General features: G+C 56.2%; 1 protein-coding gene and 1 long non-coding RNA gene across 3 annotated transcripts in view; one reads left to right on the forward strand and one right to left on the reverse strand.

Annotated features, from left to right (window-relative positions):
- LOC147352252 (uncharacterized) overlaps positions 1-2,714 on the reverse strand; it is a 16,289-nt gene extending 13,575 nt beyond the window's left edge. The window contains exon 1 of the long non-coding RNA XR_015148041.1: positions 2,649-2,714. This is a non-coding gene — a long non-coding RNA (uncharacterized LOC147352252). The remainder of the gene's footprint in view (positions 1-2,648) is intronic.
- Positions 1,677-23,442, forward strand: SMTNL2 (smoothelin like 2). Of its 2 annotated transcripts, XM_086359541.1 has the most exons (8): positions 1,677-2,149; positions 10,043-10,133; positions 10,650-10,892; positions 11,565-11,640; positions 12,538-12,717; positions 13,758-13,875; positions 14,163-14,314; positions 22,499-23,442. In XM_086359541.1, exons 1-8 carry the CDS (start codon positions 1,760-1,762, stop codon positions 22,623-22,625), a joined length of 1,377 nt encoding a protein of 458 aa, XP_086215667.1. In that variant the 5' UTR covers positions 1,677-1,759; the 3' UTR covers positions 22,626-23,442. The 2 variants fall into 2 exon arrangements, with proteins under 2 accessions (XP_086215667.1, XP_086215668.1); XM_086359542.1 differs by lacking the exon at positions 10,650-10,892.
- Positions 23,443-24,015: the final 573 nt, after the last annotated feature.

Consider the following 24,015-nt stretch of genomic DNA (forward strand, 5'->3'; position numbering starts at 1 on the left):
TCCTGGGCAGCCAGTCTCTAGAATCTTATCTATGCCCCATTAGTCCCACCCTAGAGACCTGGCCAGCCTTCCTTTTCCTGGATGCTGCGAGAGAAGGCTGGACCCCCACCCATCCCCACCCTCATTTATGCTGTCTATCCAGGCACAGACTCTGCTGCACATCAGCTATAGGACTGGGGACCCAGCTGTCCAGCCCCTCCCAGGCTTTCCTGCGTGGTCCTTCCTCGGGTCCTGCAAAGGAAGAGGCTGGGCTTTTCTGGCTGAGACTGGGGTCCCTGCACTCCAGGCTCTGTGCTCAGATCCAGAGGGGCTCTGAGTGCTACTAGAGACAAGCTGTAGCGGTTGCCTCTCTCCTAGTGTCTATCAAAGATTCTACCCGGAGAAGAATGCAGGGAGTAATTTGGCTTACCCTGTCCCACACAGCTACTTGGAACACACACATATACACACCATGCATGCCTTTTGGCACTTGACTTTCTCATGAAATAATTGCTGGAAGGCTCCTTGGATTAGGTAACCCAGCGTTTCTTCCTGTCCCCATGGTGGGGGGCAGGGGGAGTCAGCATTTAGTATCTGTTGGGCTGATTCAGCTCCTTTGGGGCAGAGCAGGCCAGTCCAGGAGGTCTGTGGCCGCAAACATCTTGGGAAGTGTGATGGGAACAAGCCTTACAGACCTCTCATTCTTAGGCACCGGGGTTAGGCCAAGGAAGGAGAAGGCTAATCAGGAAAGATCTTTTTCTGCACAAAGAAGAATGGGATGTTCCCATTTTTATTTCAACCTAATTTTACCATATACATGAGAACATACAGCATCTTTCAGCATCATTCTGAAGCAACAGCTGTTTTTACTCCTTGCTTTCTGGAGGAAAGAAGGAAGGAATATCTGAGTTCAGGCATGAAAGGAGTGTTGAGAGGGTGTCGAGTTGGGAGCCCTGGGATGTGGATAGAAGCCGGGGACTGAGGCTCTGATGGAGGGAGGGGGGTTCTTAGTCCTAGGGTCGCTGATCCTAGGATTTGGAGATTCAGCCCTAAGCACACCCTCTCCTTTCTATCTGACCTCAGCCACTCATGGATCCCCTAGCAGGGGCCTCTCTGTGAACCCCCAGGCCCTGTGACCATTGGCAGTAAGGATAAAAAGATCTTACTATCCAGAGTGGGTTTCGAGGGGAGAAGGCACAATTGTAGAGTCAGGGAGGGACCTCACCACCTGTCTCCTTCTTCCTTAGGTCTTATAACAGGTGCAAGAAATTCCAGACAAAGAATCCATAGGTGAGTATGTGCTTGTAAGGGCCGTGTGCTTGGCATGGAGGGACAGTGACAGGCCCAGGGTGAGGGTCAGGGGTCTGGAAATTATTGCTGAGGCTTTCAGGTCTCTCTGAGCAGAGTGTGGGCGTGTGTGTGTGTGTGTGTGTGTGTGTGTGTGTGTGTGTGTGTGTGGCTCGGGGAGTGGGGTCGGGTGGGGATGTCTCCACTCCCAGTAGGACTTGCCACCGAGGACCTCCCTCACCTCGAGGCATCCAGCGGGACACCGGGGCGGGGGCGGTCTCCGGAGCCGCTGACCACGCCCCTGAGGGCCCGCCCTCGCGTGGCGCCCAGTCCCGGGGCTCACTGGGCCCGCCCCGCCTTCCGCCCGCCCCTCCCACCGCCCCTCCGGATGAACCCAGCCAGGGGTGGCCAGTTGCGGTCCGGAGCTGCGGAGCTCGACTATTCTCTCCGGGTCAGGCCCGATCTCCCCGACAAACAAGCGCCCGGCCCGGCCATGGAGTCGGCCCCCGACGCCGAGGAGGCGCGCACAGTGCGCGAGGCGCTGGGCCGCTACGAGGCGGCGCTGGAGGGCGCGGTACGCGCTCTTCACGAGGACATGCAGGGGTTGCAGCGCGGTGTGGAGCAGCGCGTGGCCGAGGCGCTGCGCCTGGCGGGGCCGCTGGCGCGCACCGTGGCCGAGCTGCAGCGCGACAACCAGAGACTGCAGACGCAGCTCGAACGCTTGACGCGCCAGGTGGAGTCGCTGGGTTTGACGACCGGGCTGGCGCCCGCTCCCGGCACACCCAGCCCTCCGCCTGCGCCCGGCGTCCCGAACCGCGCGCCGCGTCTGGGCACCGCGCGGTTTGCCAGCCATGCCACCTTCTCGCTGTCCGGCCGCAGCCAGGTGAGCCTAGGGGAGCGCGGGCGCCTGTTCGCGTGCGCCGGGGGAGAGTGGCTCCGCGACCCCTGCCGCCCCCTAGGTCCCGAGTGCGTGCTCCTGCTGCTGCGACCCTGTCGTGGGGATCCGGCTACGGTCGGGGAAACCACGGGCTTAGACTGCCCGCCTTACCTGTCTCGGACCCCCTCCCTTCTTTGCAGCCAGGTCCCATTTTCCCCGAGCTCTGTCCCGCTGTCTCCAACTGTCCTTTGGCACTCGGGCGCTGTAACACCAACCCCGGCCTGGCCGACATGTTGGAATGGTCAGCAACACCCCCCACCCCCTACTTCCCCACCTCCGTTGACTCGCCCCTGTGATGCCCCTTCACTGAGGCCTGACGGCTCGGGTTATTGATTAACCCAGGTGGAGAACTCCAGCGCGGTGTGAGTGTTGGGGGCAGTACCCAGTCTGTTGGGGCGCAGCTGGGCACAGCCTTTGGGAACTCACCGTGGCGGGGAATCCTTACCGTGATGGGAGAGACGGGGTTGGGGTAGAGGCCAGGGGAACCAGTTCTGAGCAGTCTAGATTTCTGGGGTCAGTGACTGGCCAGCGACCCACACTGTGGGGGCGGGGCAGAGGCCGGTGTGGACCAGTCACTGCCCTGATCACGGGGCCTCCTGGAGTGGGTCGTTAGAATGTTCTCTGGTGTGCACAGTGGCCCTTTGGTGGGATTTTCCACCCTGCCCCTGGCATGTGCTCCAGGGTTGGGTTTCCAGGGTCTGGGTAGTTGGCACCTGCCAGTCCCTCTCAGTTCAGTCCATCACTCATTCAGATCTCTTGTGTGGGCTGGGCTGCACCTCAAGGGGCTGGAAGCGGAGGGGGGAGGTTATCAGATTAACCTTTGCCCCTAGAGGTCCCAGCCTGGATGGGAGATGGCCCCACATGGAGCAGTCCCAACAGTGCTGGCAGCCAGAGCGGGTGTTCTCTCATCCTAGCGGGTTTTGTCCTGGAGGCCTAGGACCTGCTGCTGCAGGGCGTGGTGTGTGAGGCTGTACCGACCGCCTCAGAGAGGCTCAAAGGACTCAGTGGCCAGAGGGGAGCCTGGTGGGGTATGAGAGGAGAGGGGTGAGTTGAGAAGGCCCCCAGATGATGGGCCAGGGAGTTGGGCTTTGTCTTGGGGGGTGGGGTGAGAGGTTCTTAAACATGCTGGTGACAGAGCCCCTGAGTGTCCCAATGTCAAGGAACATGTGCGTGCGTGCGTGCTAAGTCACTTTAGTCGTGTCCAACTCTGCAACCCTAGGGACCATAGCCTGCCAGACTCCTCTGTCCATGGGATTCTCCTGGCAAGAATACTGGAGAGGGTTGCCATGACCTCCTCCAGGGGATCTTCCTGACCCAGGGATGAAACCTGTGTCTCTTAAGTCTCCTGCATTGGCGGGCAGGCTCTTTCCCACCAGCGCCACTTGGGAAGCCCATCTAGAAATATGGATACACTTAATTCTGTCCTTTGAGCATGACCACTACTTGGCCAGGATATAATATCATCACTGTGAGATCACACGCACCTAATAAACTGTGTCATCGACTGTTTCTGAGCTTTTATTTTAACATACATTTGCTACTTGTTTACTCACAGAAGCAGCTGTCTAAGTTTCAGAAAAATACTCTGAGTCATGTATGCATATGTACATGAATTCACACACATATGTAGAAGTTTCTCCAGTCTTCTATTTTAAGTGGGAATTGGCCTTCAGTCACATGGGGCTTCCCTGGTGTCTCACATGGTAAAGAATCTACCTACAATGTGGGGGAGACCCAGGTTCAATCCCTGGGTCAGGAAGATCCCCTGGAGAACAGAATGGTAACCCACTCCAATATTCTTGCCTGGAGAATCCTATAAACAAAGGAGCCTGGCGGGCTACAGCCCATGGGGTGGCAAAGAGCAGCTAACACTTTCGCTTTCATGTGGGGTGAACTAGTCCTCTTGGCTGTTGGGTGGTGGTGAGGGGCACTGGCCAGGGAAGGAATAGGCTCCTCCTTGTATCCAGCAAGCTCCCTCATGGATGGATGGGCGTTGGAGGGCAGTTGCAGGCAGGGTAACTTAAATGCCGTGGTCCTAGGAGAGGACAGCCAAGGGTGGGTGGACGGAGCATCGGGACTGCCTTGCAGTGCTGTCTTGGAGGGGCAGTCATCAGGGTGAGAAGGTCTTTGGATGTGAGCAGGGAGGCAGGGAGCGCAGCCCTACTGGGGGACTCCTGGGTCACAGATCTGTGGGGAGGCCAGTTCCCTCTGGGTTGTCCTGAGGGTGAGGGACATCCTGGTGAAGCTGACCCAGAGCAAGTGGAGTCACAGATCTGGTCGAGGCCAGAGGTGAGGAAGACAGCAGGGCAGAGCTGGTGGGTGAAGTCCTAGAATGGGTGGGGTCTTCAGGGGAGCAGAGGGAGAAGGTGAGGCTGGAGCCCTCTGTGGAGGTCAAGGAGCTGCCAGGGAGTGCGGAGGTCCCTGAAAGCCCATTCTTAGACTTGGAGAGAAGGCGGGGGCCCTTCTGGAAGAAGGGGTTGGGAGTCATCAGGGGTGCCGCAGCCTCTTGGAGCCTCTTGGCAGGTCAGGATGGAGACGCAGTTGGGGAGCAGGTTCTGGGCTTCAGAAAAGCCTGGAGTGGGTGGGGCAGCGGGCAGAGTTCAGCACTGTGGGTGGAGGATGGTCGAGGTCTCCCGATGGGTCAGAGGCTCTCTGGGTCCCAGGCAGCTTCCCCCTACCCCGAGGCACTGGCCTCCACTTCTCCTGCAGCCCACCTCTCAGGATCACCCACCCAGACTCCAAGCCAGTTTCTGGCAGGGAGGGGCGCTGTGTGGAGTCATCCACGCGTTGTCGCTTTCCCGCTGTGACCAGCAGCTCGTGATCAGGCGCTTGGTCATGAACAGGGAATCGGGTCTCTAGGGCGAGACTGGAAAGAGTCATAGCTGGGCGCCAGGGCTGTCTGGCCTCTCAAACTTGTGTGTGAGTTTGTGTGTGTTGCTGGATGGGGGAGTCTAGGTGTGAGGGTCTTATCCACGCATGAGAGCCAGTGGTGACAGTGGTCAGGCAGTGTGGAGGCTGGTCTGTCCACTGCCCCTCTGTGATAAGCAATGAGATTTAGAGACCCTCGGTTGAGACCCTTTCGCTTCCTGCTCTTTCAAAGTGGGAACCGCCAGGGTTGGAGGAGGGTTGAATTTAGCATGTACATATGCTCTGAACTCAATGCAGAGTTGATTTAGTAATCCACTTCTGAGTGCACAAACCTTGACCTTGCCAGGTAGTGAGCAGCCAGGGAGGCTCAGGGAGGAGCGAGAGGGCAGGGCGGTAGGGTGGGAGTAATCAGGGAGGACTCCCTGTAGGAGGCTTGAGACCCTGTAGCAAATAGGAGCTGCTTAAGGCTCATTTGCAGTGAGGCCGTGGGGACATCTCTCAGCTGGACCGCAGGTCCCTTGTATCTCAGGAGGACTGGCCAGCCCTGTTTGGGCCCTGAGCCGAGCCGGCTGAGTAGTTATGACAGTGACATCTGCCTGGTGGGTTCGTAAGAGTGTCCACGAAGCCACAGTTGTGATCTGGCCAGTGGAGGGAGCTGGCTGGGGGCAGCCTGAGGCCAGGCCAGGCCCGGCCCAGGAGGCTGCACCAGAGTTGGTCCCTGGAAATGTCCCTAGCTGAGCCGGAGCCACCAGGTCCCCTTGTCAGAGGCAGTGGAGCCCCTCCCGAGTGGCTGCCAGGAGCAGCGTCGAGATTGGACGTGAAAGAAACCAGACTTGCCTTATCTGCCTTCCTTTCCCAGACACACTGTGTGATAAGAGAGTTAAATGCTTTGGGGAGAAGTTTGAATTGAGTCTTTAAAATCGGTGGTGTGAGTGAGTGAGGAGGAGGAGGAGGCTGGGGCAGCCTTGTTAGGGGCTCAGGATGGGGGTTGTGCTGGGCCTGCTGACGTGCGCCCCTGTCCACACGCACAAGCCCACGTGGAGTCAGGCAGCCCCAAGGATGCCTGAACTATTATTCCTGCCCTCTCAACAGTGTTTAAAAACTTCCCCAGGAAGAGTGTCTCTGACTTACCTCCCCTCCCCCCACCCCCACCTCCCTGCCTTCCACCTCTCTCCCTAACATTCCTGGGCCTGGACTCCCTGACCGGGAGCCTCCCCTTTCTTCAGACAAAGCCCAGGTCTTGGGGCTGTGACAGTTGGCTCCCCAGGACCCGTTTGGTCCCCAGGGCTCTCCGGTGACTTGACTTCTACCCTGGCCCCAGCATGCAGAGGGCCCCCCTGCCCAGTCCCTTCTCTGTGGCTGAAGCAGGCATCCCCCACCAAAGGACGACCACTGCAGGGGTGTGCTGGGGGCCCATGGCTGGGCTTGGGGACTCAGATCCCACTGGGGCAGTTACCCCACCCTTCCCCTCATCGGTGAGACGGCTGGGGCCTGACTGCACAAATTTGTCTCGAGTGGTCCTTCCTGCTCCTGGAAAGCACGAGCGCTTTGTGGACAGAGCCCGGGGTTGGGATAGGAGACCCCAACCTTGACACTGCTGCTGCCTTTAGTCATGGGGTGAGGTTAGGGGTGACCCCAACCCCCAAGCTCCTGTGACGATGAGTTGGGGGGTGGCCTCTGAGGAGCCCCTGGGTCTGAGGTGTGGGCCGAGCCCTTTGCTTGGATGAGCAGTGGTTTCCATCTCAGGCGTGGGGGAGTGCAGGGCAGGGGGAGCCTGGGAGTCTGGCCTCCCAGCGTGAGTCAGTCCAGCCCCTTCCCTCTTGCTTTGCTGGAGACCACCTGATGGGAATTCAGACCCTGCCTCCTGTCTGATGGTGGTGTCTGGTCCCCTAGGCCATCAGGCAGAGCATGGGGCCTGTGCCATGCAAGAGGAGGTGTCTGTGGGGCCCCACAGAGAGACCCACATTCCTGAGAAGATGGTTTCACCACCAGCTGGGCCCTCCAGGCCCCTGCCTAGACCTGCAGAACCTGTGGGACCAGGGTAGGGTGTGTGTGGGGGGACAGGGAGCCCCCGAGCTGAGCACCCTGCTGACAGGCGGGGCCAGAGTTCGGGGTGGACTGGCTGTTTCCCCTCTGTCTGCTGAGTTAGCTTCAGGTTAGGCCCTAGGGGTGCCCCGCACCCTGAGGGGCCAGGAGAGGCCCCCTCTTCTCCACTGTATCGGTTGGGAACTCTCTCTCTCCATCCTTCTGAATCAGAAGTTGGAGGGGGCCACCTCCTCTCCAAACCCAGGCTCGATCCTATGCTCTTCCACTTCCCCAGGGTCCCCACCCCACAGAGGGTCCCCTCACCCTGCTAGAGTCTTTCTCTCAGCCTCTAAGCATCGTCCCCCTCTTCCGCCTGGGTGAGCCCTTCAAACCCCTTTCCCCGCCCCCACCTGCCCATGATTGCAGTTCCTGTGTCTCCATTTCAACCCGAGGCTGTCTCCTGCCTTCACCTCCACCTCTGACTCAGCTCCTAAACTATCACCCAGCACCTCTTTTTGGATTAACCCCAATAGACCCTTTTAGATCTTGCCTTGACCTTCTTTTCCTGGACCCAAGGCCACCTTGGGAGCCACTGACGCGCCAGCCTTCTCGTTGTACTTCCACCTGCCTTTCTCAGTGTTCTTTCGGTTTTCTTCCTCCTCCCTCTGGCGGCTGCTCCTCATTCTCCTCTGCAGATGCCTCCTCTGCCCCCGCACACGGTGCCCATCCCAGGCCTCTTCGGCCCCCAGCCAGCTCTTCTGCTGGGCTCTGGATGTGAGACCCCTACGCCTCTATTGTTTGTTCATCCTCCCTCTGAAACTTCAGACTCAAATATCCAGCTGCTTCCTGACCTCAACTCCCTGATGCCTCAGGCGCTCCTAATACTCACGTCCCAAATTGAAGTCCTTATTTTCCCCCCAGTTCCCCCTTCTCTCTCCATAGTCACATCCCCCAGGCCCAAAGCCCAGGCTTGGAAGACGTGTGACTACCCCCCCCCCTCATATCCACTTACTCTCCCCAGATGCTGAGTCCATTTTGTCCTCCACTCTTTTGCTGCCCCATCTCTGCTCCCCAGATCCCCATCTGAGACTAGGGAGGTAACTGGCCATCTGGTCACCCGTTTCCATGCCACTGTCTCATTGGTTTCTGAAGGATGTTTCTAAAACAGAGCTGACGGCCTTCAGTTCCTTCTTGTCCAAGGAGTCAAGTCCAGGCTCTCCAGGATGGCACCTTGAGCTGCTTAGTGCCTCCCCCCCGCCACCAGATCAGAACACTTTGGGCCTTAATGTCTATGTGCTTTGGCAGGTATCACTCGCTCTACTGGGAATGGCTTCCACTCCTGGTCCACCTGGCTTACTCTCGCCGGGCTCAGCCACCCCTGCTTCCCTGACCCGCTGGGCTGGATGAAGTTTGTCCTAGGCATGCACCCTCATGCTAGATTGACGTCATCTGCTCACAGTCCTGGCTCCCACACCACACTGATCCCCTCATGGCAGGGTGGATACCTCTTGTACTCGTTACAGTCATAGCTGAGCCACTGGGGCCCAGGGATGGGCCGTTGTCATCTGGGAACCTGGTAGACAAGGGGGCCAGTCTGGCAATGTCTAAGAAGAGTTATGGCCAACCTCTCAAGCCACTCATCGTGGGCTCTGAGTAGAGCCCCTGATTTGGGTCTGCCTCTGTCTTCTCTTGCCAGGCAGACCCCATCAGGCTTACAGATACTCTGTACTCTCCAACCTCCCTCCACGTAAGAAGGGTAGGGCCAAGGCTGAAGAGAACATCTGTCCTGACCACGAATCTTAGCTGTTTCTTACTGGGTAACCTTGGACAGTGCGTCTCCTTTTTCTGAGCCCTCAGGTCCCATCTGTAAAATGGGTGTGCTAGCATCGACCTGGGACAACAGAAGCAAAGTGGTATGAATGGCATGCCCGGGCAAAGGGCCTGATGGCTTGGCAGGCTTCAAAATGATGGAGGTTTGCGTAGCCTACGCCCTCATCTCCAGCAGGGAAACTGACCCAGAGGGGGCACAACCGTCTGACCTGAGTCACCCGGCTCTTGGTCTTGGCTCTCTCTCTCCACATGACACCCCCAACTGCTGCAGGCCAGAGGGAACGGAGGGGTCGATGGAACCCAGTAAGGCCTCTGTACTCTGGACATCCAGGCAAATCTTGTGACCCCGCAGCCAGTGAAAAGACCTCAGCATGAGGGCTTCAGGGCCAATTGTTGGCCCAGAAGGACCTTACTTAGGTCACTGGGTTTGGGCTCCCGACACGGCCCCAGGCCGGGTTCTCCTGACCCCAGTCACCTGGTCCTGCCTGGGCAAAGGGGTTGGGTGCCTTGCGTATTCCTTCGGACTCCCAGCCTCTTTTTTTTTTCTTTAAGATGTATTTATTTCTGGCTGTGCTGGGTCTTGGTTGCTCCGCACAGGCTTTCTCCACTTGTGCTGAGCAGGAGCTACTTTCTACTCGTGATGTGTGGGCTTCTCATGGCAGTGGTTTCTCTTGTTGCAGAGTGCAGGCCCTGGGGGCTTCAGCAGTTATGGCTCATGAGCTCCAGAGCACGGGCTATTGTGGTGTAATGAGTTTAGCTGCTCCACGGCACGTGGGATCTCCCCAGACCAGGGATTGAACCCGTGTCCTACCACTGAGCAACCAGGGAAGCCCTGGAACTCCCAGTCGGGACCTTTACTCGAGCATTTTGGTGGTCTGGGATGAGCCCAGTGGAGGCTTCTGCCTCCAGGATCCTGGTGGTTCAGTTGGTGAGGCTGAGTCCATGTCAGCTTCTTATATGAATGGGGCCCATCACTGAACACCCTCCCCACCCCAGAACTGTCTCTCTCAAAATGTTTGTCCTGCCAGAATCAGGGAGGGTCTCTGGCCATGATTGTGGGGGAGGGGCAGCTGGCCCCCCGCTGACTGGGTCTTGGTGGGGTTTGTCTCTCTGTAGAGCCTGGACCACCATGACGAGGCCAGTGAGTTGGAGATGAGAAGGACCTCAAACTCATGTATCATCGAGAACGGGCACCAGCCCGGGGCAGGTAGGGGCTGACGGCAGAGGAGGGCGAGCTGGGTAGCTTCGGGGTCAGGGCTTCAGCTGTGCCTCTGTGCCAGGCCAGCTCTTGCCTGGGACAGAGGACCTGCACCTAAACCCCAGCGGGTGGAGAGGCTGACGGGAGGGCAGCCTCATTCAGTGTGAAGTGGAGCTTTGTAAACACAGGAAAAAATGAGAGATCCTGGAAGGTGTTGAGCTTCCTCGCTTCTGGAGGAAAGCAAGCAGGGGCTGAGGAATCATCCAGCTGCTGAACTGGGTAGAAAGAGAGGCAACTATTTATTGAACTGTCTGTTCAGTAAACAGGCAGTTTATTGAAAGTTAAAGCAGATGCCAGGTCTGGTTGGAGCAGCAGGGAGAGGTCAGGGAGGCTGGAGTGATAGGGGAGGCCTTCCTGGAGAAGGTGGGAAGAGGGTTCACAGAGACTGGAGTCCTCCTGGGAGGGTCTGAAGCCCCTGTGGATGCCATAGCTGACAGCTCCCCCCCTGCTGGTCACATGTTCCAGATCCAGGTGACGGACCCCCTGAGGCCACTCAAACCATCCCAGCACCAGAGCCCCCCAAGCCTCGCCCTGTGAGCCTCTCCTTGCGGCTGCCTCACCAGCCAGTCACAGCCGTCACACGAGTCTCCGAGAGGTTCTCTGGGGAGACCTCAGCCACAGCTCTGTCGCCCACATCTGCCGCCATCCTGGGGGGCCTCAGCTCGAGCCCCAGCGAGGCTACCACCCCCTGGACTCCCAGTCCCAGTGGTAGGAGCAGGAGGGCATGCATGGCCTCAGAGTGGGAGGGAGGGCAGGGGCTGGGGTGGGGTGGGGTGGGGGTGTTGGCAAGAGACTCAGAAAACCTGGGCCAACCCCCAGCCTCCCCAACCTGTCACTGTGACCCCTTTCCCTAGCTTGGGGCCCCTCCTTCCTGACTCCTCCGCTAGAGATGCTGTGAAGTAGCATCAACCCTGTAGGATACCGCCGTGGCTTTTCCTACAGGTCCAGGTTGTGGCTGGAAGGTGGCCTCTCACCCTGCACACTTTGGCGTGGCCCCTGGGGCCTGTCTGGGCCCTGGGGTCAGGCCTCAGTGGCAAGTCCTGGGGTTGGGCTGTGTAGGTTTCCAGAATGAAAACTTGGGATCAAAGTGTTTATGGGCACGCAGCCCAAGAGGCCCTGGGCTCTGTACTCTCAAAAGCAGGAGGGAGCACTGTAAAAGGCCTCTTTTATGTCACTGCTCTATGTCCCCAGCATCCTTTGTCCTCAAGTGCTAGCTGAGGCAGGGCCAGCTTAGCCCAGGGATCCCGCCCATGCCCTGGAGTGACGCTGGGTAAAGGGCACAGGGCCAGGTCAGCGGAAGGGAGGCAGGCAGTGGTGCCCCCCACGCCCCACACCCTGAGGCCAGGGTTTGTTATTTATCTCTCTTGCCTTGTCCCTCAGAGAAGAATTCTTCCCTCCCACGGTCTCTGTCCAGCTCTGGCTTCGGGGCTATGACGGCCAGCAGGAACAACAACAGGTGAGTCTGAGTCAGGGCCCCAGTCCCTGGTGGGGAGGGATCGTCCCTCCCCAGGAAGCGCCTGGGCTTTGCCTTGGACCCAGGCTGCCTGGGCCCCTGCAGGGAGCTCCCTGTGCTGACCTCCAGGGAAATGAGGCAGTGAGGCTAGGAGGTAGAGGGTTTTATGGCCGCAGACTGGTTTCACTGAGGAGCCTTGAAAGCAAGTCTGTGCACAGACTGGAGGGGGTGTCTCAGTCCACCCAGGAAGATGGAGCGTGGGACCATCTCTGCTTTCCTCTTCATCCATCCTGGCTGGGCCCCTCCCTTCCAGCTGGGTGCTTCCTGTCCCTGGCCAAGGAGGTCCCTGGAGGTAGGACCCCCAGCCTGGGGCAGGTCTACCGCCTTCTGGCCTACAGGGGTCCCCAGGCTCCCCCAGGCCCACTGGATTGTGATCAGAGCTGGGGGCGGGGCTGGCTTGACCTCCCCCGCCCGCCACCTCCTTTTAATAATGAAAGGAGGATTGTGACTTTCTGGCGAACTGTTCTGGGAGAGACAAAGGGGAGCTTTTCAGTGGTGGCATGGAGGGGGCCTGGCCCTGGGGGTGGCTCTGGGTTCACCTCCCGCAAGGAGAATGCCCCCCAACCCCAGGCACTGACACCTGACAAGGGGTGATTACTCCCAGAGAGGGGGGCCCATGGGCTGTCTGGCCTGCCTCAGAGAACAGCTCAGCTCAGAAAACCTGCAGAACCGGTTGGGGACTAGAGCCAGTGGTGTTTCCTCTCTCCCTGGAGCCCGGTTGCTGCCTCATTTCACACTCAGTGGGGCAGGGGACCCGGGGCGGGGGACCGGGGGCCTGGTGAGCTAGTGATGGGCGGGTCTGTGTTCCTGACTCTGTGGTTCTCTCCCTCCCTGACTCAGCCCTCCGCTGGTGACGCCACCCCAGTCACCGCCATCCCCGCAGCCACCAGCCACGACTCAGGCCCATCGACCCGGGGAGCGTCGCCGGGAGCTGGTGAGGTCACAGACGCTGCCCCGCACGTCTGGGGCACAGGCCCGGAAGGCATTGTTTGAGAAATGGGAGCAGGATACAGCCGGCAAGTACGGATGCTCTCCAGATCAGTCAGGGCCCCCAGAGAGGCCAGGACTCAGACCAGGGTCAGGCAGGCACAGCGCAGCAAAGCTGGCCCTTTCTGTTCCCCAATATGTGACCTCTTGGGCAAAACACAAGGTCAGGGCTGACTACAGGGTGGGGTGGGCTGAGAGGCAGGCAGCACCAATGGAGGGAGGAGAGGAGGGGGCAGGCGGGCCAGGCAAGGCCTGGTGAGAGCCCAGCCCCCTCCCTGCATTCCAGAGGGGCCCCTGGCCACCCTCACGCCCACATTCCTCACCCAACTGGAGAAGTTGGTTTCAGGGCGTGACAGGGGAGACCAGAGGGCAGTCCCTGGGGTTCCCAGTAGGAGCTGGGAGGTGACACAGCGAGACCCAGGGCCCACCAGCCCCTTCAACACCCCAACCCCACCCCCTTAGAGATCAAGTCCAACTTTGCAATTTATCCAGCCTTCCTTCCTCTGGTGATATTAACGCCTACTGCTTGAATGGTAGGCCCAGGCCTGTATGATGATAACCCCACCCCAAGTCCCAGCTCTCAAGGCTCTGACTTTAGTGAGGGGGACAAACCCAGGAAGTGTCCCACTGACCCTGACACCTGATCTTGGCCATCAAGGAGTGTCCATAGGACCCAGAGGAGAAAACTATCCCTCTGGGCTAGGAAAGAGCCGTCAGGGAGGGCAGCCCAAGAGGGAGGCTCAGAGGAGGGTGGGATGAAGGGAAGTGGAGCGGATGCTCCAGGCAGAGGGGAGGAGGGCCGGGTGGGCTTAGGCCCTCTATCCCCAGATCACCAGCGTGGTGAGTAAAAGGCAGCCCAGAGGCTAGAAGCAGGGCTGGTCTGTCAGATCCCATTGAGGCAGGCTGTGCTCTGGGATGCACGGCTCCTGCCTAGACGTGGGTGTGGGGTTGGGAGGTTGCGTGCTACCTGAGTGAGCAGGTGAAGCATGGTCTCCGAGGAGATGGCAGCTGAGGGGCAGCCCCCAACCCCTGCCCCGCAGCCCCCACCCAGCAGGCCTGCCCTCTGTCCGCAGGGGGAAGGGCGAGACACGGGCGAAGCTGAAGCGCTCGCAGAGCTTCGGCGTGGCCAGTGCCAGCAGCATCAAGCAGATCCTGCTCGAGTGGTGCCGCAGCAAAACACTTGGCTACCAGGTGAGCCCGGCTGGGCCGCTGGGACCCCGACCAGAGGCTGGAGTGGGCATCACCCCCAGCTGTCGTTCCAGGAACCCCAGGGTTGGACGGAGGGGTAGGAGCTGGAGAAACCATGCCCTCCCGATGGGTCCCCAGCTGGGAGTCCAGCAAGCATGGGCACTTATTACTGAGCTGGATGGATGGTTGCCTGGGGAGTGGCTGGGAGGACCGTGGGGTCGAGTCAGGGGGGGAGCTGAAGCCGGCACCGTACCCCCTCTCCACCTCATCCCCCTGCCTTGGCCTCGCAGCACGTGGACCTGCAGAACTTCTCCTCCAGCTGGAGTGACGGGATGGCCTTCTGCGCCCTAGTGCACTCCTTCTTCCCTGACGCCTTTGACTACAACGCGCTGAGCCCCACACAGCGGCGGCAGAACTTCGAGCTGGCCTTCACCATGGCCGAGTGAGTCTGGGGGGTCGGAAGGCACGGTTGCTTTGGCCAAGCCCCAGCTGCCGAACAGCAGGAAATTGAGTAATATCTGCCTGGGGGACATTTCAGACTTCTCCAGTGGGTCCATTTTGCTCCCCTAAATGTGATCAAAAGCGTTGATTATAAAATTGCCTACCTTCTTAAGACGTGCTCATAGAGAGAGGAGGGGCTTCCCTGGTGGCTGAGAGGGTAAAGAATCTGCCTGTAGTGCAGGAGACCTGGGCTTGATCCCTAGGTCCGGAGGATCCCCTGGAGAAGGGAATGGCAACCCACTTCAGTATTCTTGCCTGGAGAATTCAATTCCATGGACAGAGGAGCCTGGTGGGCTACAGTCCATGGGGTTGCAAAAGAGTTGGACACGACTGAGCGACTTTCACGTAGGGAGAGGAGGGGGTGATGGGTGATTCTGGGGTCAGGAGGTGCTGGGGAGCTTGGGATTTGGTTATAGATTGAGGGCTACCCCAGGGCGTCAGGAGAGTGGCAAAGGGGTGTATCAGTCAGGGCTCTGGTGGCGGGTTGGCGGGGGTGCGTTCAAATTGAGTAGGCAGGAGAGTTTAACAAAGGGATTCCTTGTAAATGAGTGGGCTGAAGTGGGAAGAAGCCAGGTGTCCTGCGATACCCTCGGGCTGGGGAGAGCAGCTCTACGCAGACGCAGAGGGCTGGCTAGTAGAGCCGTGCTTTGGGGCAGTGGGTGGGTGCGACCAGCTCACAATGACCGGTCAGGAAGGGTTAGGGAATAAATACCCTGCCTTCCCCCTCCTCCTGCCCTCACCCCAGGGCCTCCTGTGTGTTGAACACAGAGGCAGAGGGCGGGGGAGCTGTTGCCACAATCCATCGAGTCCCCCACCCCTATCCAGGGCAGGCACGGGGGTAGAGATGAGGGTATTGAGGGCTGCCTGATGCTGGGAATTAAGGGGAGGAGGGTTGGAGGGCAGTAAGGCCTCCCGGAGCCCGAGTTTCCTGGAGGGAACATTTATCATTCTCTCCTACCCGCCCTCCTTTGTGCCTGGGGGGTGAGCCTCCACCATCCGGCGTGCCTGGCCCCTTCCGTGTCTTGTCTGCAGCCCTGGTACCCGTGTCCAGGAGGTGCCCCCCCTACTGCCTTGCCTGCCCCCCTCAGTCTGTTCCAGCCCCCACACCCTGGCCCCGAGCCTGGCTGGAGGAGTTGCAGCTCACAGGTTACATCCCGGAGCCCAGTACCGAGGGTCTCGCCCTGGGGGACAGATCGGAGAACCTGAGCATGATCGCTCGGCCCGCCAGTGTTGCCCCATTGTGTTGTCCCAGATGACGTGCGTGGCCCCTCGGCCCCCTTGGGGTCACAAGAACCCCTTGTATACTTTGAAAGTCATTCCTTTCTTGGCTGCTTGGGATTAGCTGTCATCCTAATTGCAGAAACAGCTCTGGACGGAGTGTGTTACACAACTGAGTCCAGACGATGCTGAAGGAAAGCCAAGTGTAACAGCTCCATGTTGGGAAGGGGGCGTCTCCCCAGGAGGAGATCCAGCTGTTTGCAAGCCTAGAAAGGGTGGCTGTCAAAACAGCACATGGTCAGAGGGTGCAGGGCCTGGACCTCTGATGTAGGCACCCCAAGTCCCACCCACGCTGGGTGAGGCTACCCTTGGCTGACCCATCGAGTTCAGGGGGCCAGGCCATGCCAGCTCATGCCCTGGCTGCCTTGGTCACCCTAAGCCCTGGACTAGGCTGGGCTTGTGCAGGAAAGAGGGGGGGCCCTGGGATGGTGGCCCTGCACCCCAGCTCTCAGGGAACACAGCTTCCCTTGGCAGCCGGAGCCAGAGAGATTCGTGGCTCAGCACGAGGTTTGAGCTCACAGCGCCTGCAGACTCCAACCAGATGTTTCTTCTATTCCCAAATCAGGGGCGGGAGTAGGGGGAGCCTGCTCCAGGTTTTGCCTCTCTCCTACCCAGAGAAAGCAACAAGGTAAAAATTGGCCTTGCCTCCCTGTGGCCTGAGCCTGTTTCAGGCCAGCTGGGGAGGGGAGGATGGTCTGTGGGCCCCTGAGATGAGTTCTTGCTTTTCTGCTGACTTGAGAGGTAGGGGAGGGGCAACTACAGTAGGCCTGAGGGGGAGGAAGGTGCCTCCCCCCATGAGTCATCTGGGATATCACCTCCCAGGTACCTGGGGGAGCAAGCTATGGGGTGGGCCTGCCCACCCAAGGCCTCCTGGGAGGACGGCAGCTTGGCTCACCTAGTTTCCTGGACAATAAGTTGGTTAGAAAAGCTGGAAAGCGAGACTTCCCTGGTGGTCCAGAGGTTAAGAAATCCGCCTGCCAGTGTCGGGAACGAGGGTTCAATCCCTGGTCCGGGAAGATTCCACATTCTGTGGACCAGCTAAGCCTGTGGGCCAGAGGTACTGAGCCTGCACTCTAGAGCCCACGAGCCACAACTACTGAAGCCCACGGGCTGCAACGACTGAAGCTCGGGCGCCTAGAGCCTGTGCTCCGCAGCAAGAGAAGCCACACAGTGGGAAGCCCGTGCACCACAGCTAGAGAGTAGCCCCTCTCACCGCAGCCAGAGAAAGCCCGCACGGCAATGAAGACCCAGCACAGCCATAAATAAATATTTTTTTTAAGCTGAGAAAAATAAACTAAAAAAATAATAATGATACAAAAGAAAAAAGCTGCAAAGAAAACACAGGGAGACCTCCAGGAGAATACTGATTATCAGCATCTTAACAGATGCTGAGGTTAGATAGCAGAAGCCAAGCAGACCCACAGGGCTATGAGAAGCCATCGGAGACCACGGGGGCAGCAGGAGGGACGTAAGACAGGCAGGCTGCGGCGGGCACCATGGGGCGACCGGAGGAGGGAAAGCGGCAGGGTCAGGGCTCCCTGACATCAGGAAGATGTTTCCAGACCCTTCAGTGAGCAAGGGGTCTTAAAAGCACACACCTCTAGAACCTGGGGAGTGAGAGGGGTTTGTGTGCCCCTCTCCCAATAACTTGCCTCCCCGGAGCTTCCCGGGGCCTAATCTGTGTGAGTGATGCGGTGCTGACAGCTCAGTGAGCTCCCCTTATTGGACAGGTGCTCAGGGCTTGGAAAGCGGGAGGACCGGCCCGTATTACGGGTGTGTGACCCCCTGCGCTCTGCCCCCCATATCTCCAGGCGTTGTGCAAGCCTGGCCCGGGCCCTGTGCCTGAGGCTCCCCCTTGCCCTGCGGAGAATGTGCCCTGCTCTCAGGTTACGGCCCAGCTGAGGAGCTTCCAGGCTATTTGTAGTGCCCATGTGTCTGAAAAACCAGATAGGGGCTGTAGTCAAGCCCTGGCATCCCAGGCTGCATTTAGAAAAGGCTTAAACAAATAAAAATAGCCCCTCACACACCTCCTCCATTTCCCTGACAGCCCTGTAGGTACTGAAGATCACAATAGAAAGTAATAGGAGAAAACCCTCTGACCCTTTCTTAACTCCAAACAAGGTTGGGCTGAGTAAATCCATCTAAAGTTGGTAGTAGGCAGAGGGTAACTCTGGTTCTCGCTGTGCAGTGACATTTGAAATGATCTGTACTTTTTCCTTGGGACTGTTGTTCCATGCCGCTCCAACTGTTTAAAACAAGCTTGTATTATTTTCACAAAAGCAGTCATGTTTTCACTTAAAAGGCAATCAGGGCCCCTACTATTTTGAGACTGTAATGTTTTTATAAAAGTCAGAGTGCATCATCGTTTTCCTTTGCTCACATCCCGTCCCAAGGAGCTATGTGCACAGCTACAAGAGGAATCTTGTCGTTACTGTCATGGCTGGTGGGGTGGGGACAAGATGGATGTGGCTCAGTCCCTTGGTTCTTTGCTGGGGAAGCCAGCATCTTGCCTATGGCTTCCTGTCTGGGGGGGTAGAGGGTGATGACAGGTTCAGACCTTAGTGCCCATCCTGAGGGCCACCCTGGGCAGGGGCAGGGATGTCCTTACTGGGAGGCCCAGCGCAGCCTCTAGAATGAAGCACAGGTTGGACAAAACTCAGAACATGCCAACGATTCTCGGTGCTCTTCCATGAAGAGGGCTAGAGAGAAACCAGAACCACCAGCTCAGGGCAGAGGTCCCAGGTACCCACTGTGGGCATGGTGAAGGAAGCAGACGTGTTTAGTTGTAGGGAAAGATGTGGATATTAAGATTTTCTCCTGGGACTTTCCTGGTGATCCAGTGGCTAAGAGTCTGTCTTCCAACGTGGGGACATGGTTTTGATCCCTATTTGGGGAACTGGAATCCCATGTGCCACAGGGCAAGTGATCGTAGCACCACGACTGGAGAAAGCCCGCAAGCTGCAATGAAGACCCAGAGCAACCAAAACAAAGACAAAAGATTTTCTTCCAACATGTGAAAGGCTCTTCTGTGGGGAAAAAAGTTAGACTGAGAATAGCCTTGTGGGGACAATAGGTAGAAAGGACTTAGAGGCAAAATAGCATAAGAAATGCGAGGAGGAACTTCCTCATGGTCAGAGCCTGCCATGGTCAGAGCAGGGCAATTGGAACCATCCTTGAAGGAAGTTAGGGCCCCTTCCCTGGACCTGGATGTGAGCACAGCCGAGGCAGGGCCTCCACCAGGGGCTTGGTGTTTGGAGGATGGGATTTCAGTTCTCTTCCAAGGTTGAGGTTTAGGGTTTGAATGGTGCCCACATTTCCTGGAGGGACTGACTACTGAGGTCACTGCTGTCAGAGGTGATACCTGGGCACAACACTTGGCATCCTCTGACTGCAGCCCTGGGAGGGAGGGGGAGAGAGAGAATCCTTGTGCTGCAGGTGAGGAAAAGGCTTCAGATGCTACCTGATAGCTCAGAGAGGTGGAGTCAGGTTGAAGGCCTCCCCAGGAACTCAGATTTTCAACAAAGCACTGTTGCATGCACACTCTTGTCAGAGCGCCAACCCCCTTGACACTGAGCCCCACCCTGGCCCATCCTGGGGAACAAGGGTGCCCGCTCATCGGTCCAGAAGCACTCGCCACCCCATGAACCCATCAGATTTCTTTACTAGCTGCTCACTCCAAACCCAGGGGGACGCAGCAGTGGGATCCAGAACAGGTGTCTCTGTTTCACCCTGACATTTGGTTTCTGATCTGAGGCCTGGTATCAGGCCAGCACCAAAGAACGGCCCGTGCTGATGTTACACAGCTTGTCTTTGGAGCAAGCAAGCCAGGGAGCCGGTAGGGACTGGTAGAAACCTCTCGGGGTACTGGGCGTGAACAAGCCTGCCTGGAAGGGGAGCGGCAGTGGGAAGCTGATTTCTACCCCACCCCCAGGAATTGGCACAGAAGGCTGGAGCAATGAGCAGAGCCAAGAGCTGAACCCAGCTCTTTAGAGTTCCAGTTCCGGCCACTTTCCCCTGAGGACCTGCTCTGATGTTTAGAGAGAACCATTACAATACAAACAGCAACAGTGATCACCACTCACAGTTACTGAACTCTCCATGCCAGACGCCACTCAAACTGCTTTGTGTGATTCGCTCATTAATCCCTCCCACCGCCCTGTGAAGTGGCTGTTATTCCAGATGGGGAAACTGAGGCCCCAAGAAGTTGTGTCCTGCTCAAATCATGTAGCTAGGAAGGGTGCAGCTGGAGTGTGAATGCTGACACATATATCAGTTCAGTTCAGTCACTCCATCGTGTCTGACTCTTTGGGACCCCATGGACTGCAGCACGCCAGGCTTCCCTGTCCTTCACCAACTCCCGGAGCTTGCACAAACTCTTGCCCATCGAGTCCGTGATGCCATCCAACCATCTCATCCTTTGTCATCCCCTTCTCCTCCCGCCTTCAATCTTTCCCAGCATCAGGGTCTTTTCTTATGAGTCAGTTCTTCGAATCAGGTGGCCAAAGTATTGGAGTTTCAGCTTCAGCAACAGTCTTTCCAATGAATATTCAGGACTGATTTCCTTTAGGATGGACTGGTTGGGTCTCCTTGCAGTCCAAGAGACTCTCAAGAGTCTTCTCCAACACCACAGTTCAAAAGCATCAACTCTTCAGCGCTCAGCTTCCTCTGTGGTCCAACTCTCACATCCACACATGACTACTGGAAAAACCATAGCTTTGACTAGACAGACCTTTGTTGGCAAAGTAATGTCTCTGCTTTTTAACATGCTGTCTCGGTTGGTCATAGCTTTTCTTCCAAGGAACAAGAGTCTTTTAGTTTCATGGCTGCATTCACCATCTGCAGTGATTTTGGAGCCCCGAAAAATAGTCTCACTGTTTCCCCATCTATTTGTCATGAAGTGATCAGACCAGATGCCATGATCTTAGTTTTCTGAATGTTGAGTTTTAAGCCAACTTTTTCACTCTCCTCTTTCACTTTCATCAACAGGCTCTTTAGTTCTTCGCTTTCTGCCATACAGGTGGTGTCATCAGCATATCTGAGGTTATTAATAGTTCTCCCAGCAATCTTGATTCCAGCTTGTGGTTCATCCAGCCCCTCATATATGGGGGCAAAAAGACCAGGGACCCTGGAACAAGAGGGCACACAGTTGCTGAAGGAAGGACACTGATGACTGGACCAAGTGCAGTTGCTTTTGGGCCTTCTGGGTCTGGCCACATCCGGTGCAGGGTGGGAGAGGGGCTGTGCTGGGCATCACAGAGGACCCCTGCCATTACTCCTAGGTACATGCTCATCCCCACGAGACCCTGAAGCCCGTACCTTCGGTTCCCACCCTCAGCTGGGAACAATGGAGGGAACGGCTTTTCTTCCAGCCCAGTGAAAGGCCCCAGTTTCCACATTCTTCTACCCCAGTGGGCCAGAAGTTAAACCAGTATTTCCCAGAGCATGAGGCCTAGGGCAGAGTTGAGAGAGGCTCTCAAGATGATTTTAAGCAATTTTTAAACCTTTGAGTTGTTGTGACCCTTGTATGCATGCTTAGTCGTGTCTGACTCTTTGCGACCCCATGGACTGTAGCCCACCAGGCTCCTCCGCCCATGGGATTTTCCAGGCAAGAATACTTGAGTGGGTTGCCATTTTCTCCTCCAGGGGATCTTCCAGACTCAGGGACCTGCATCTCCTGCATTGGCAGGTGGATTCTTTACCACTGAGCCACCTGGGAAGCCCCTTAATGGCTCATGACCAGCATTAAAAAAAATTGAAAAAAGAAGTGGGGAGTGAAAGATGAAATCTAGAGAAAATATGAATAGTAGAAAGGGTCAATATTTTTGTGAAACTTTATTTCCCCATACAGGTATGTGTATGCTGAATCATGAAAGATCTCTAACTATGGGTTATGGTTTTAAAAAAAAGGTTAAAGACTGTTTTAGGAAGCATATGGGTAGATTTATTTTTTACCTGATTCATTTTACATTTATTTTCATAGTCTATGCTGATTCTCCATACACTGCTGATAGACATTGGATTTTTTTAGTGAAATTTAATTTCAGAGCTAGATGTTTATCAATAAAACTAACCATTTTGATTCATATAAATTTGACTAAATTAATAAAAACTGAAAATTTTTTTAGCAGAACTTAATATTTAGTGAAACCTGAAAGGGAAATTGAATTTCACTGAAAATTTAAAGTAAGTTTAGTTGGGTCTCCCCGGTGGCTCAGATAGTAAAGAATCTGCCTGCAATGCAGGAGATCCCAGTTTAATTCCTGGGTTGGGAAGATTCCCTGGAGAAGGGAATGGCAACCCACTCCAATATTCTTGCCAGGAGAATCCCACGGACAGAGGAGCCTGGTGGGCTACAGTCCATGGGGTCGAAAAGAATCGGACACAGCTGAGTGACTTTCACTCACTCACTAGTTAGCTAAAGCGGCTTTTCTGGTAGCTCAGTGGTAACGAATCCACCTGCCGATGCAGGAGGTGCAGGTTCAATCCCTGGTTCGGGAAGATGCCCTGGAGAAGGAAATGGCAAGCCACTCCAGTATTCTTGCCTGGAGAATACCATGGACTCAGGAGCCTGGCAGGCTACAGTCCACGGGGTCACAGAGTTGGACATGACTGAGAGACTGAAATACAACAGTCAAGTCAAAACACGAGTTGGAAGGGTGCTTCCTCCATGTGGGAGTTCGGGAAACACTGCATTAGAGAGAGTAACTCCACAAACTCTTGTGGGGTAATGTGAATTCCCTACTGGGGGACACTCAGGAGCCTCCAGCTCTGGGCTGAGCTGTGTTCCCCAGCAGTGATGCTGGCTGCTGGCTGGGGCTGACATTCTGATGGGGTGTCTGTGTTTCAGGAACCTGGCCAACTGCGAGCGCCTCATTGAGGTGGAGGACATGATGGTGATGGGCCGCAAGCCGGACCCCATGTGCGTCTTCACCTACGTCCAGTCTCTGTACAACCACCTGCGCCGCTTTGAGTGAAGCCCCTTGGGGCTGGAGAGCCATCCCCCAGAGAAGACGGTGAGGCCGCCGGTGTCCCCGAGTCAGGAGGCCCCCTTGAGCAGAGCTGCATAGTGGTGTGAGAGCGCTGTTTGTGCCGAGTGACTGCGCCCCCCACCTGCCCGGCTGCATTACTGATGAAAAGTACCACTGAACTGCGCTCCGACTCATTACAGCCAAGGGCTCCGAGGAAAAGGAAGTATTACTGGAGAGAGAGAAATTGGTGCTAAGTAATTCTCTTGCTTAAAAAAAAAAAAATGCTTGTCTGTAGATTCCGGAAGCCTGAATCACAGTGTTCCTTCTACTGAACTGGATCCATTGGCTTTACAGCATTGCATTGATTACAAAGTGTTGTTTGTTTTTTTTTTATCAGAATAGCCAGAGTTTTCTACTTCCCCCCACTATTGTAGGTTCCTTTCCTCCCTTGCTCTGGGCCCCTGCCAGGAAACAGAGACGTATAATCAGCAGCTTGAAAAGGATGACTAAAGTCTTGGGAAGAAACGGTTAATCACTCCAGGGTCTTGGGCAGCAGATGACCTACACGTCACCTCGGCTCTCTGGGGAGAGGGGAAGGCTCTCGCCTGGTCCTGTCCTTCCCAGGAGGGCCCCACAAGTGTTTGGCTAAGAATAGGCTCTTGGGAAGTTAACACTTTTAGGGAAGGACAGGCCCTTGGTGCTGTGAGGTGGTTTTTATTCACAGCTTTTTTTTTTTTTTAGGGGATTTGCTGCAGATATTTATAAAAAGTAACTCCATCTGTACCATTGACTGTTTGTACATAAAATGATGTGTCTCACCTTGCTTGGGATTTTTTATTTCATCTGGGAATAAGAGCTTTCACATACATGCCAAAAAAAAATCTACTTGAAACCGCAACCCCCCCAACCCCCTGCTTAATTTTTTGTACCAAAATCACCACCCAGAAAGTTGAAATCACATTTGCTTTTTTTGCATTTGCCTGTTGGTCACCCATCTCCACATCATCGGAGGAGCGTGGACAGAAAGTACCCCCCCTTACAGTTCTGTGTCCTGGAAGTTGACTGACAGATCTGTGATCAGCGGTGGGGTGGTCCCACACATGGGGGTGTCCATTGAAGGGCACTGGTTTATTTTCACAGCTGTTTGATTGTAAAAAAAAAAACAAAAAACTGTTAGGTTTTTAGTAAGACATCTTTAGATTCTATAAAGCCACAGCTATTAGGTTATTCTTATTCAAGAAGCATTTTCTAACTGGGTTGGATTTTAGCCATGAACTTGGAGAATTTCCCTGTAAGGAGCTAGTATGTGTCTCCAGCTTATGCAGAGGGTTCTAACCACCAGTATCTGGGTGCCTTCTCAGAGTCACCTGTGGTCCCCTGTTTTGGGGGTCAGAGC

This window comes from Bos grunniens, chromosome 19, assembly GCF_055505025.1.
Source record: "Bos grunniens cultivar Pamir isolate PY7600 chromosome 19, Bosgru_T2T1.0, whole genome shotgun sequence".
Classification (NCBI taxonomy): Eukaryota; Metazoa; Chordata; class Mammalia; order Artiodactyla; family Bovidae; genus Bos; species Bos grunniens.